Genomic DNA, 15,186 nt, shown 5'->3' on the forward strand with positions numbered 1-15,186 from the left:
AAGTAGAAGGGTCTGAGTTCAGGGTGGGAAATAAGTCTTGTCTTGCAGTTCTTGCTCGAGGAGCAGGAGGGCACTGACCTGAGTGGGAGCACATGTCCAGCCTCTGTGTCCTCTCTCACCTTCTCAAGTCATGGTGCTTTTGAAGTCGTGAGCACAAAATATGAAGGGTGAAAAAAAAAACCTTGACAGGAGATGGGTTTGCTATCAGAGAAATGCCTCCCACCTGGAATTTTAATTGGGTTTTGGTTGGAGTGGGACCAAGAGGTCCAAAATGTTGCAGCTCAGCAAGAAAAGGACAGGATCATTAGTTGTCAGCATGCCAGAGTCTTCTGTTATTTTTCAGAGGAATAATGTTTGGAAGTCTTTGGGGAGCTGATCTACAAGGGTATTGTCCCTGAGGTGAGACCAGGTTCTCTTAAATTTAATGCAACAGGATTGGTGATGGATTTAAAATAAAAGTTTGTTTTAAAACTGACATTACACAGAATAAGGCTATTTACATTACAGAGAAATTACACTGTGGAGGTGAGGGCATCCAAGGGGAAAGGCTGGATGTTTTGGTGCTGTTGGTGGGAGGTGGTTGATGCCCACAGAGTGTGGGCAGGGTCTGCCCCAAGGCACCAGCCCCTGTGCTCTGCACTAAAGCAAACAGATTTGCACAGAGAGACAGCTACCATTCCTCATCCTGCCAAGCTCTGCCACTGAGCAGATGAGCAGAAAGGGGTCATAACCCCCTGTACCACTTGGGGCATGTGGATGTGTTTCCTCAGGGAGGGTGTGTTAAATCAGAGCACATTCCCTGGAGAAGGGCTGGATGGCACAGAGGGAGCTGTCAGGGTCACCAGGGCTCAGGCTGGTTGTTCCAGCCAAGCTGGTGTCACTTCAGGGACAGTGGCTTGGGGGCTTTTCCCTGATAATAACCTGTTTCCCTGGTCAGGGGCTGAGGGAAGCATTTCTATCAGCCTGCAGCAGGGTGATGAGCACAGGCACCAGTGATGCCACAGCCCTGCACTGCTCACTGTCCTCCCCTGGGCTGCCTGTGAGGATTCCTTAAGATCAACCCCATGTTTGGCACAGGGTGACACTCAGAAGTACCATTTATGTTTGTGGAACTTTCTAAACATCAGCTTCCCTATGTTCATTTTCTACCTCATGGTCACAGGACAGATGAATTTATTCACTCAGGAAAACGAGGAGCCAATTTAATGTGTGTGGGGATTACAGAGCTGAGCGTGGAAGTCTGTAACTGAAGCCCTGTAATCTAGAAGGTAACATGCTGGAGAGCAACCCTGACAGCAGGATTTAGAGAAACTGCCAGTTATTACTCAGTGTTAACAACTCCAGGAGCTCCTCAAGGGCTGAGTGGGGCTGTGCATGCAGACAGAAGTGCCTGATTTTGCCCTTCAGGAGCTCAGTCCTTTGCAAAGCTCAAGGGCAATGCACGTGGTCAGTGGTGCTGTGTTGTCTTGCAGGGGACCCCTGTACCATGGCAGACTACAGCAGGCTCAAGAGCATCCTGCTGGACCTGCAGGCCCGTCGGCAGAGCCCCCCCAGCAGCCCGGCCAAGGACAGAGCGGCCCAGAAGCGCTTCTTGATCGAAGACCTGTTCAAGCACTTGGATCTAAACAGTGATGGGCATCTCAGCAGCTCTGAGCTGGCTCAGGTGGGTTTGTTGTTCAGTGGGAGTGGAATTCTGGCGTGTGAGTGGAATGCAATGCAGCATTTGTCAGGGTCGTTTGTCCCCGTCCAGCAGGTAGAGCAGGAAAATCCAACCCAGCCAGTGAGTCTCTCTCTGCATCTCCTGGGAGTCAATGTTGTCTCAAACATTTGAAGCTCCTCTTCAAACACAAAACATGGCAGTCTTCCAGCCCCATCCATGCTCCTGAAAACAGATACTAATCCTCGCTGCTACCTGTCATCTTCTGAAGTATTTCCAGTAGCCGGCTGGAGGAGAATTAATTTGGATTTTTTAGGTGCGTGTAAGTAAGGCAGAAATCTCTTAGTTCTTCCTCCCTGCCTTCTGGACTGTGCATTAGCAGGTAGTAATGTGACAGCAAAGTTGGAATGGTTTTCAACATGGTTATTGTCCCAGAATCCCTGGGCAGATGCTGAAATGTTGATTAGCAGAACTCGATAGAAAAGGTGAGAGCTTGAAAAAACTGTTATTTCTAATTACGGGCAGGCTGTGCTGCTGGAATTCATCTCATTGGTCAAGTGAACCAAACAGGCAGCCCAGGCACTCCATCCAGGTGCTCTGTGTCCTCAACTTGCTCTTTGCACGTGCAGACCTGGGAAAACAGTCCTGTAAAATGTGTTTTCCATTTATTATGTCATCCATTAGAGGAATTAGAAGCAAATGCCTTTTAAGAGCCTTTTGGAAGCCAGTCCCTGCCTGGGACCTGTTCCAGTTTCCAAAGCTGGCCCTTCACAGAGTCAGAATGGTTTGGGCTGGAAGGGACCTTAAAGCTCATGTTGTTCCAACCCTGCTCTGGGCAGGGACACCTTCCACCAGCCCAGGGTGCTCAGAGTGAGTTCAACCCTTGCTCTTCAGGAGTGTCTCATCCCTCCTCTCCCTTCCCAGGGCACACCAAGCATGATGCAGGCATGAACCTGCTCCTCCCTGAGCTCCCTCCTCTCTGGGACAGTTTACATTTTAGTCCTCAGGCTGTTGACACGATGCTCAATCCCTTCCACACAATTCAGAGTGTCACTGTAAATTCCCTTAGATCTCAGGGCTGTGAATGTATACAATACTTCATCTGAAGACCATGATTTTTTTCATAAAGACATGGTAGGTATAATAAAACACTTTCATCTGAATTCAAAGCCAGCTTTTGAATAGTGGCCTCTGTTCTGCTCTCCAATTTTTTTGCCCCTTTTTACACGAAACTTATTTTGTCGGGATATTAAAACTCAACTTGCATGGAAACAAAGGTTTGGAGCCTGCAAGGCATTGCATTGGGAAGAATCAGTGACCTGCACTGCAAAAGATTCAGTGTTGGAAGGTCTGCCTCGAAGTGCTTTGTTTGCAGATGTGCTTGGAACCCATGTCTCTCTCAAGAGCAAGCACAGACCTTGGCTGCTGTGATTTCAGTTCTTCTTTTCTCATTGTTATCAAAATCCCTCAATGTGCCTGAACATCTGGAGCCCACTTCAGTTGGATGGAGCAGAATGAAGTCCAGCCCCAGCCAGGAGCCCTCTCACCTCACGTCCTCCACACGGGCTGGCCACCAGCACGGCTGGGCTGGCAGAAGGATCACCCCTCAAGAGATGAATAATTCCTATTAAAGCAGAATTTAGATAAGCCAGGAATGCTTTTAATCCTGAGCTGAGTGGCACCAGCCTTGGGCCCCTTGGTGGGAGTGTGGCTGAGCCCTGGCCAGGCTGGGGACAGTCTGTGGGGCAGCTCTGGGCTCTTCCCACTATTCACAGTTTATGTGTAGCATGTCAGTTCTTCATTTTCCTCTTTAACAAGGTGATTTTCATGTGCTCTTACAGGACCAGTTTATCCACCCAGGTTTCAAGGGACTTTTTTTTTAGGTAATGAGCAATTTTCAGTTATGAAGGTTACAGTCTAAGCAGGGCTTTTCTTGCCTCGTTAGGTAGATTTGTGATTGATTTGCATTAGCTCCTTAATTTGAAGCTCTTTGCAACTTCACAATTCCCCCAGAGATGAGAATTTCATTGGCCATGGGCAGAGCAAGCTGAGCTGAACGTGGTGCAGTGGGATCTTGTTCTCTCTGCCTGCTGGATGAGCTGGTGCTGTGCATTTGCTGTGTTTTATGTAAAAGAAAAATAGTCTCTTGAGCACTGTAACCTTGTCTGCAAGGAAAAAAAATCGAGGCAGGTAACGTGCACTGCTGCAGAAAAAAGGAATTTTTAAGACCTGAAGGTGGATCTTTAGGAGGCTCCTTGCAGAGGGATTCACCCCAGAGGAGGAACTGGAAGCAGAGTCTCTCCAGGGGTGATGGTCCTGCAGCACTGCAGCACCCACTGGTTTGTTCTCCACAACAGAATTGCTTTGAGCAAAAAAAGTGGCAGCAGATGGTCCATCCCCCTCTATTTAGAGCTGTTTTGCCTGGCTGCTGGCAGACCCTATCCAATATTATCCCTCTGGACCTAGCAGTGAAATTCCCCTGTAGTTTTGCAACCATGGATATACAGGGCTATTAACAATGGGGGTAACTGGGTTGTTATTTTTATTTAAATCTTTAATGTATTTTAAAGTTAGATTCATAAGTCTACTAAATGTGTTGCAGCTGAAGTGTTTTGCGCTTGTTTTTTTTTCTTTCCTGACATGAAATCAAAAGGACAAATAAAAACTTGTCAATCCTATGAAAAGTTAATCAATTTTCAATACAAACACAGACAAAGGAAAATTTCCATCCTTACAACATTGATCTTGGAAGTTATGGTTGATCTCACTTGTATTGAGTGTTTTTACTTGCTAGGTGAAGGGTCATTTTTTTAGCATTATTACTTTAAATTGCTTCAATATAATGGGCCAAGACTAAAATAGTAAATAAAAGAGTCCCTGGGCTACAGCAAAAAGCCTTCCTGGCTGGAAGATGCAACATTTCAGCAGTTTCCTTTGTGTTCTACAATAAATTCAGGGGACCCAAATGAAACATTGAGGATACAAAAGAAACAAACTGTTGGGGGCTGGAAAAGCACATTAATGTTGAGTATACCACCCACTCTTCCCCATCCTAGTCCCAAAAGCAGGGAATACAATTTTGTCCTTCCTCACAGAGGAGAAAGAAAAAGCAGACCTTCCTTCTTCCCTGCTGAATATTTATTTTTCAGTACATTTGTGAAGTGAAAATGCATTTCTGTGTTGCTGCTGCTGCTAAAGGAAGAGTCTCACCCTCACCAGTCCAAGCTCCATGAAGTGCTGCAGGAATATGAACATCAGTTGTGTCTTGATACAAAGCAAATATATAATGATAGATGTGATATATCTATAGATAGATAGAGATAGAGATAGAGATATTTCCCCAGAGGTTATTTAATGGAAAATCTGCTGGGTGAGCCAGGCCAGCAGTCCATGACATGTAAGATCCCCTGTTGCCTTTGCCACAGCTGATGAAGAAGGAGGACCTGGCAGGTGATTTGTTGGGCTGTACCCTGGAGGACCTTCTGCGCTTTGACGACTACAACAGCGACGGGCGCCTGACGCTGCAGGAGCTCTACACGGCCTTCCGTGAGTGCCTCCGCCCCTCCCAGGGCTTGGAAGCTTGGGAATATCTGGGAGGGCACTGCTGTCTGGTGGCTTTTTGTCTTAAATGCCATGAGAATACTCTGGGAGGCTTGTTTTCCTTGCCTGTGCTCCGAAGGACGAGCGCGGAGCAGGAGGTCGGCGCGAGTGTGGCAGGTTCGTTGTTCTCTCCTGTGTTTTGTTGTGGTTCTTGTTGAAGGCAGTGGAGAGGTTTTGGTGGACTGGCCAGCTCTGTAGAGCTGAGTGTGAGGTTTGAGTAACCCTGAGGAAACCAGGTTGCTGTGGTGATACGAGTCAGTTTGCTGTGGGGAAGGTGTTTTAGGGAATATTCCGCCTGGGAATGATGTTTTCTGCGTGTTGTTTCTGTGTTAGTAAGTATGTTACACTGGGCAATCTTGGTACATATCTCAGCACTGTTTGCTAGGATCTGTGGGTCACAGAGCTATTTAAAAATGTGATAAAATAAGTACCTGTGTTAGCCCATTTCTCTTCATAACTTTATGTTTGTGCTTTAAGTTAAGCATTTGTTGAAGTGCTTCCCTGGAAAAGGCCCCACATTGTCTCCTTCACTTGGGTGATAGAAAGTTTTATTGGTGCCAGTTCCTTTGGGATACTGAAAAAGAAAGGCAGAAAATGTGCAGCTTTATTCCATAATCAGGATAAGGAGCTACAATGGTTAACACATTGTGGTTAAAATGAAAGCAGCATTCAAGCATTGAACCTGTTGAGTGCAGGGAAAGGGCCAATAACAAGCTGGTTATGTCTTAATCTGGATTCCTTTCTAAGGGGAGTAATGTCACCTTGGATCTGTTTGAATCTCATGTGCTTTTAGTTCCACACAGCACACTCAAACCAGCAGGCATACAGTAAACATAAAATCTCATATATTAAGAAGGCCATAAAGTGAATTAACCCAAGCTATAAAGGCTTGACATGCAGTTATTTGGGAGCATATTTGGATCAATGGGTTCTCAAAGTCACAGCAACTCAAACCTAAATTCCAGGAGTTATTTCTATGAGGTTTTGGTTCAGTGAATTTTAAGTAGGCAGTGAAAATAAGACAAGTACAAAATATGAGCCAGTGAATAGAGATAGTATTGATAAACTGCAAAACTATTGTAACAAAACCCAAGGTGTAACAATGACTGTCTGTCAAAGGGATTTTGTATCTGAAGAGAATTGTTCACCATCTGAAGCTGAAAAGCAGACTGCCTTCTCCATTTTCAGTTTTCCCAGAATCTTGGCTTTTATCAAGAGCAAATAATGCCTCATCAGCTTTTAATTTAAACCCAAATTTCATTGCTTGCAGCTTTCCAAATTGTGGCGCCTCTGGAAGCAAACTTACTCCCTGGTCAAAGTGTGGTTTTTTCCCTTTATGTTATTAAACGATGCAGGAAAAAAAAATCTCCAAAGTACTTCAAACACTTTAAACACACACTTTGATTTACGAAAATTTTGTTTATTAAATCCCTGCTTTATTCTGAGCCAGGCTCTGGCTTGCAGCAGTTGAAAGGTGCAGCATACTGCACATTTCTCCTGGTTTTTTTTGCCCTTTAGAGTGATCCTTTTGTCGCTTGAAGTTCACCCAAGCCAGGCGTTGTGGCAGGCTGGCAGCAGGCTGTGGGGGTGGCTGCTCAGCAAGCTGAGTAACATAATTACCAGAATTCAGTGGCTTCAGAAAGTCTCAGTCTAATTTATCCTCTCAAAACCTCCGTCACATCTGTCTGGGCGCCCCGCGCGCCGGTGGAGTGTCGCAGTGTTGGAAGGGTTCGAGGATGACCTTGGTGATGTGAAGAACTGCCCAATTTGTCATTCTCGTGCTGCTTTAGAAGCTGCATTTCATTCCAGAGGGTCTTGTGGCCTTGCTGTACCTCACAGAGCCACAAAACAGGCTCTTCCTCCCACTCTATGGGTGTCTCTTGCCTTCCCTTGACCCATCCTCTCTCTGAGACCCAGAGGGCGTTTTTTGTCCCCATCGTGTTGATTGCCTGTAAATGAATGAAAAGTGCACGATGAGAGAAAATCCAGTGTTTTACCTTTTCTGAAATCTGGTTTCACCCTTGCAAGCACTACATCTAATAGGTGCTATTTTAATCATCATTTCTAATCATGCTGATCATCTTCATGCACATTTTAAAGCACAGTTTTGGATTATGGACAGAAATAGTGGCCTTCCTGCTAAAGCTATCATCTTTCTTCTGATTTTCTGAGAGTTCTTTTGTTCTTTAATCCCAAGAATAGAACTGTTGGGAGTTTTCTTGCCTCTACGAGGATGACTAGAAATATCTATTAACACAGGATTAAAGTGTCACTCTTCAAATTGCCTTAATCATACATGAGTAATGTATGAGACACATGAAACACTCTCCTGGCAACTCTGGTGAGAACCACTTGTAGGTGTCTTCTAATTTCTCACTAATAGATTTTTATTAGCTAAGGACTCTAATTAAAAAATAATTTTTAATAAGATGATCTGGAGATTTTCACGTGCCAGCAGCAAATATATTTGTCTGTTGTGTTTTCTCTGTCACAAAGATTCGGTGAATGAGTAAGAAATGGAAGACTTGGTTGTCACAAGAGCTAAAGCAGAACATGCATCTAATTAATCAGCACAGAGAGAGTCTGGTGAGTTGGCAGGCACAGCACCAGGCTGAGTCGTGCTTTAGGAGTGTCAGATGAGTGGTTTTTGGATGGAACTTCTGGAGCTGTGTCTGGCTGGAGGTCACTGGAATTAGCCATGTCACTGCTGGCATTCCTGTTGTCTTCCCTAATGGGCAAGTGGCAGGTTGGCAGACGTGAAAAGCCCAGCTGAAGGGAAAAGAAAATCAGTGTAATCTTCTGGATCTGTATCATCATCAGTGTGGACAGGTCAATTTGTGAGACAAATATGTCAGAGAGAGGGGAAACATGCGTTCCATCAAAATGCCTTTATCTTGTCAGCACTGTTTAGCTAATAAGGAGTTATTAAGCCAACAATAAAACACCCTTAAATTCTAGCTTATGACCCATTAGAGTGCTCTCCTGATTCGTATCTGGACCAAAACAACCCACAAAGGAAGTTTGAAAGAAAAATACTGAATTGTTATATTGTCCAGACATTATTTCCCACGGTCTTATGCATAAAAGTTCCATGCAGACAGAAAATTTCTGTTTCTCTAAGATGAGAGTCGTGTCATGTATGGATATATTGTTATCTAGAGAACACAAATATTGTTTAGCTGGGACATATTTCTTGCAGGACTGAATGCAGAAGAGGCTGCAGGATGAATGGGCTCTTCTTTTAAACTTCCTCTTCACACTTTAAAATGAGTTTTCTTTCCTCCCTGCTTTTGTTTTAGGTCAGAACTTCCTCTTTTTTTTAACTTGTCCTTAATATTTACCAAAAAAGCACAAGGAGGAAATGTGAAAATGAGACATAAATACTTGCAGCAAGAGGTCAGGGCAATGCTGGATAACAGCCAGGGAGGGCAGATGGTGCCAGCCCAGTGCCCTGGGGCTTTCCCAGCATGGCCACTGGGGACTGGGAGACCAGAGAGAAGAATTTGAATGAACTGGGTGAAAAAATGAATTGGGAGCCTGGGCTGGGCATGAGTGTCAGGTTAATCACTGCCAGTGCAGAGAAGCAGCACTGGACTGGCTCCAGATTTACTGCAGTGACCCTAAAATCTCTGGGAGCTGTATTCCCCACAGCCACAGGATGTGGAGCAGGGAGCCATCCATCCCCACCCCTCCAGCCATCCTCCAGGGGCTCATTAGAATTGTGGAGTATAAAACAGATCTGGGTTTGAGTTGGGCATATTTCTGATTCACTGGAAACTACTTTAGAGCAGAGCTTTGTCATCGTCCCAAAGTGGTGGGGGATTGGTGCTGGCTGGGGAAAAACAAAACTCTACGTTGAGAAAAAGGGAATGAAACCTAAAAAGGGACTTGTTGGCTCAGGGGGGAGAGGGAGATGTGTGAGGAAGCTTTCAGCTTGTTCTTGACAGACATCTCAGGATATCCAACTCACGATATTGTACAGTCTCATCCTAAACAAGGTGGTAATGATAAAAAAATACTCTTTGAGGAAAATGACCACCCATATTTGCTGTCTGTGTGTGTACACATGTATGTGTGCACTCCATGTTCGTGTTGTGGGCCAGCTTTTCCAGCAGCAATTGCCTCTGTCAAACCCACACTCAGATGGAGAGTTAACTCAAACATTCTCGAAGGCACAGCACGTGGGGTCGGGTGTTTGTTGCCGCTGTCTCCCAGCTGGATTGGTCAAGCCCAGATAATTATATTGGACAATTATATTGTGAGATGAAATGTTTTGCTGGCAGTGTTTTCCTAAGCAATGTAGCAGCAGCAGTTATCTGCAGGATCAAATCATCATCATGGCCGGGCTTCGCTAACGAACATTTAGGGAGGGCTCTGCCCATGTTTGTTACGAGTGTGTTGGTGGCTGAAAAGGCCAATACGAGATAGACATGTCTGATTGCAAAAGGCACAGCAGAAAGACCCCTTAGGTGGTATATTCTGCAAGGCACAATTCTTTCTGCGTTGTCTTTTCTCCTAAAGAGTGATCCTGTGTGTGTTCTCAAAGGAAGCAGCAGTGTTACAGATGGTGTGTCTCCAGACCTCCCGATTGGAAGCCAGAGCAGACCAGTTATGGTGATCAATATGGCCAAGGCTGAGATGTTGTTTCAGGCAGTCCTTGTATCTTCTCTTTGGGGCTCCTCTCCTGCGGCAGCCAGTGGCAAGTTCCCCATAAAGCAGGATCTTAGGGAGGGGGTGGTCCTTCCTCTCAGATGGAGAGTTAACTCACACCTTCTCCGTGGCACAGCACTTGGGGTCGGGTGTTTGTTGCCCTTCTCTCCCAGCTGGATTGGTCAAGCCCAGAGAATTAAGTTGGACAAGTATATTGTGAGATGAAATGTTTTGCTGGCAGTGTTTTCCTAAGCAATGTAGCAGCAGCAGTTATCTGCAGGATCGACTCATAGCCCCGAAATATTGACAGCCCCTGCCCCGTGCTCTGCCTCTCCCGCTGTAATCTCCCTGCCAGGCAATTTTTCTTTCATGTTGCTGCAGATATTGGTACAAACTTGGAAATAATTCATTAGCTTACCAGCATTGATTGCCTCTCCTGCGAGCAATGTGATATCCCAACTTCAAACACGGCCGAGCGAGCGGGGGAGCGCCGGCCCCTGCTTTTGGTTGGAGGCAGTGAGAGAGGAGAGCTGAGCTGCTGGGCAAGAAATGAGCCTTCCTTCAGCTGGCCAGAGCAGCCCCTTCCTGACTGCCTTGAGGAATGCTGTGCTACTGAGGATGAAGCAATTTATGAGGCATTTTTAATTTATTTATTATTGTTTTTATTACCGTCATCATTATTAGTAGTATATTTATTAAAGCTGACTTAACAGTGCAATCCTACGGCAGGAAAAAAACCCTAAAAGATAAAAAAAAATTGGGGGAAAAAGGAGAAATTGAAAACTATTCAGCTTGATTTCTGCAGCAAGTGCCAGCTGAACAGGGATGATGGGAAATCCCAACAAGATCCGAGTTGCTCCAGCAGCATTTTGTTCCCAGCATTCCCACAGCTGAGCCGTGACCCCGTGCTGGGTTTTTAGGCATTTTAGGACAGAGCTGGCCATGCTGTGTTGGAGGCAGCCCCAGCAGCAAGATGGCTTGAGCACTAGGAATGATCCTGCTGTAATTCTTGGCTGGTAGGATGTCTCAGCTGGGGGCATCTCAGTGAGTTCATCTTAGTGGGCAGGTATTTTTTGAATGTGGAAAATTTTCTTGCTTGGATTTTCTTTTTTTGTGTGGGTTTTTTTTCCCCTTCCTTGATACCTTCCTTGGTATCAAAGAAACACATTCTGCAAAGAAAAAAGTTGATTTCTTTTTCTCTCTTTTTTAAAGCTCTTCTCGTTGTGAAAAACTTCTGAGCTTCAAGACTAAAATGTATCTCAGGGCTCCAGCAAAGTACCCTGCATTGTTTGCAGTTCCATAAAACAGTGTCAGAGTCAGGTTTGTTGTGTGTTCTCATCTGTTTTGCTGCATTTTGAACAAAGTGAAAGGTATTTTCTCAGAGATGGGAAAAAACAAAACAAAACCAGAATTAATTTGTAGCAAGAAAGACAAATGTAATGTGAGCAAAAATACTTCAAAAACTAAAATATGGGGCACCTTCCACTATCCCAGGTTGCTCCAAGCCCCGTCCACCCTGGCCTTGGACACTTCCAGGGATGGGGCAGCCACAGCTTCTCTGGGCAACCTGTGCCAGGGCCTCCCCACCCTCACAGGGAAAAATTTCTTCCTAATATGTTATCTAGACCAAATATCTCTCAGTTTAAAGCCATTTTCCCCTTGTTCATATCTCTCATTTCCAAAGATACCATCCGCAAAATGTCAACAGGCTTAATGTGGAACGTTGAGTAAGAGAAAGTGATTTTAATTACAAGTCGTTATTGGAAATCTATTGTCTACAAATTGCAAAGAAAACTCACTGGAAGACAATGTGCTGGTGATCTAAAACTGCTTTTCAGGGTGCATTGATTTGTTAATCTCGGTTTTAAATGCAAGACGTTGCCATGTGGAGCAGTGCTTCAGAGGCGATGTAGTACAAACCATATCAAATGTCTACACACAGTCTGGCAGGAGTAGAATATTTAAATATTTATAAAGTGCCTATGAGTGACTCACTGGTGCATAAAACCAGGCAAATACCATTTCTTAAAAAATTATTTGATCCGTGCTGGCGGCGTTCGCTGAGGTGATTCCACGCACACAGATCAGAGTGTTTTGGGTTACTTGCAGACACAAAATTATGTCAGTGAAGAGCAAATACAGATATTGGTGAAATCACAGAGTGGCTGACAGTCCTGGACATCCCTGCTGAGTGCCCATCCCTGGAGGAGTTTAACAATCCTGTGGATGTGGCACTTGGGGACATGGTCCAGGGGTGGCCTTGGCAGTGCTGGGGGAATGGGTGGTTTTAATGATTTCAGGGGGTTTTATCACCTGTGTGTCTGTGTGCACCTTCAGATCATGGAGTTAAGGGTCTAAAAAATTTCCATTTTCTATGAGCTGGGAATGAAGAATTGTAGGTGTTCCTCTGGCTTCCTTATGCTCTTGCAAAACCAGAGACCATTTCTGAAGGGAAATTGGACCAGCACTTTCTGTGTTGTATTTCTTTTTATTATTTTAGTCATATTCAGTCTCTGAAGAATTTTTGAAGCAAGTGCAGCATTGACGTGAAGCAAAAATGTCTTATCACTAAAAATGGGGAAAATCATAGCTAAAGTGCCTAAGAGTTCACATGAAGTCAAAGGTGTGATATGGTCTCATCCTGGGCAAGCTTTCCTAGAGCTTGTGTTATTAGATACAGCCCAGAACATTTTAGCTGCTGTTTTCCTCTTGTTTCTGGTTTTCTTTCCCTGTTTTCCAAGTGTGGAATTTCAAGTGTGATACTTTCCTTTTGAACCTGCCTTCATGTGGGGAGAGCTGCTTTGGGGGGTCTCTCTGCCCTTTCAGGCATCTCATGGTTGCTTTGAATTGCTTCTCCATTGACTTGTTCTTCATCTTCTCTTCAACTGGTTGAGCAGATTCATCATCTTTAAGGCCAAAAGCATTCCTTAAGGTATTAAAAAAACAATTTTCTAATGCAGGCTCAGTCTCCCACCAGAGCTGGTGCAAAGGCTGAAACCTCCCATGTTACCCTTCCCCTCTGATATTCCCATGCTCACCATCCAGGCAGGGATCATGGTGATTTTGCTGCTGTCATGTGTTTTGTCACTCACTGACCCTTTTCCCGGGATTAGTGACCTCATCTGCTTTTCAGGTCATACTTCTGCCCTGCATTCCTTGTTCCTGGCTGTGTGGTCACTGTTTCATGTATAATTGTGTATGTGGTCACGTTAAAATAGTTTATTCTGCACAGGTGCAGGTGACTGGCCAACCCCAAAAGCTCAGCACATCAGTCCTGCCTTCTGTGGTATTCCAAGTGTCAGCTGGGATTTCTGTGTTTATTCCAGCTCTTAGTGGAGGTGTTGAACAGATTTGGGCTTTGGATGACTCTAGAAACAGCCCCATTGGAGTGGATCAGCCAGTGCTTAGTTGATTTAGGATGTACTTTATTGACACTGTACAGCCCTGCAGAGCTGCAGTGCTAATTTTGCAATCAGAATGCCAGAGCAGCCATCAGAAAATTACCAAGTACTGTACATATCCCCAGTGCAGTGATACAATTTATGGAGAGCCACAGCTGAGATGTTTTTATTTCATGTTCTTCACAGGAGAAAATCTCCTTGACAAATCCAGGATGCCCAGATAGAAACTTAAAATAAAAAAAAAAATAGCAGTGGGGGATTGAATAAGCTGAACTCAAAGGTTGGTTCTGCTTTAATACTTCCAAAAAAGAATAAAAAAAAAAAAAAGGTGCCAGCCTATAGAGAAAAGTAAAAAGCTTTGGAGATGCTTCAGTGGCATCAGGATATGAGATGAAATTCAGCTGTTGCCAATGTCTGTCTTTAGCACCACCATAAAAAGCTCACTCTCGAGTTTCTTGATGATCAAAACTTCAGAAGGAATATCAAGAGCCTTCGACAGACATAAATAACGGGGAGCTCAGCCCTGCTGTGCCTCCTGAGCTCCATCAGCTTTTCTGTCTGTGCTGGATAAAATTCAGTGCAGAATTTTGGTTTCTCTTCCTGCAAACCAGGAGGTACAGGCACCACTGAACTGGGGCTTTGTGCCACACTTGAGTCCTGTAGCTTTCCCCACAGCCCAGGCACTGAATATTCACAGTCCCATTCAATATTCAATATATTGATATTTCTGGCATGTTACCAGAAACATGTTTAGAGAAGTAACTTGTGACTATGATATAACAAAAAAAGAAGTGTGAGAAGTATGTGTATCTTCTTAATTTGTCCTTCTGTTCATCAGACAGTCCTGAATAATTAGTTAGTAAAGATTGTGGGTCCTCCTGGACGCTGAAGCACTTGAACAGTGTCCTGCTGAAACCCAGCCTTGCTTTGCAGCACAGCCCCAAAAACTGCTGGGGTGTGATGGAGTGCAGAGGGGAGGGAACAGGGAGTGGGAATGGCTGAGATTTCACAGCAAAGCACCAAAAAGTGAGCGGGGTGAGAAGAGAGAATGAAAATATCCTCACCCTGGGATTTCCTAGGGTCTATATACACCTTTTAAATATGAAATTAAATGAGAGAATTGGGAGCCTGGAAGACCAGGGTAACATTTCAAACCCCCTTTCAGCCTGTATTTTGACATGAACTGTGTTTCACAGGGTTGTCCCACATCCTGATTTCTTGTGTCAGGGCAGGGCTCTGGTCTGATGGAGTGGCTGCTGGAATTGCTTTCAGGAACAGACTGATTCTGAAGTTTCTTCTGAAAGCTGCTGCCCAGACAGACTCTTCCTGTGGTTTTGTTCTCCTGTCTGGCTCGGTGACCTGGTTTTCCATGTCATTTGTGCTTCATTTTAAGCGTGGGGAAAATTCAGCTTTCCCCATTTCCCCAGTGTTTGGAGCTACCACAAGTGGAGTCATCCATCCCACTGCCTTTGCTGAAGCTGCATGTGCAGCCTGGATTGCTGTCCTGCTGCCCACACATAGGAGCAAACAAAACCCCAAATGAGCTCCACCCTGGTCTGTGAAGACCCAAGAGCCATGGCCAGTCCTGGCCCTGTATGGCCAAGTTCAGGCAGTGTCGCTGCACTGTCTGTTTTTCATAGAATCATTAAAGTTGGAAAAGACCTCCAAGATCATGAAGTGTAACCTTTATAGCAATACGTGCAAATATTTAATATACATGTATGCATATTTTAATGTCAGGTCTCACAGCTATTATTTGATAACTCTTACAGGTAGATTTTCTGCACAAATGTCTCCCTTTTGCATTTTTCTCACCCTCAAAAGGCTGTTGATCTCAGGAACCCACTGCTGGTGGGGAGGAAAATAACATTATTTCTG

At 44.7% G+C, this 15,186-nt stretch overlaps 1 protein-coding gene across 5 annotated transcripts in view; it reads left to right on the forward strand.

Annotated features, from left to right (window-relative positions):
* FSTL4 (follistatin like 4) overlaps positions 1–15,186 on the forward strand; it is a 196,875-nt gene that overhangs the window by 94,909 nt on the left and 86,780 nt on the right. For all 5 annotated transcript variants that reach the window (XM_051794063.1, XM_051794065.1, XM_051794064.1 and 2 more), the window contains 2 exons: positions 1,473–1,663; positions 5,083–5,203. In XM_051794063.1, coding sequence (XP_051650023.1) covers positions 1,473–1,663; positions 5,083–5,203 — 312 coding nt within the window. The remainder of the gene's footprint in view (positions 1–1,472; positions 1,664–5,082; positions 5,204–15,186) is intronic.

Source organism: Manacus candei, unplaced genomic scaffold, assembly GCF_025592945.1.
Source record: "Manacus candei isolate 608988 ecotype Guabito, Panama unplaced genomic scaffold, ASM2559294v1 h1tg000037l, whole genome shotgun sequence".
Lineage (NCBI taxonomy): Eukaryota > Metazoa > Chordata > Aves > Passeriformes > Pipridae > Manacus > Manacus candei.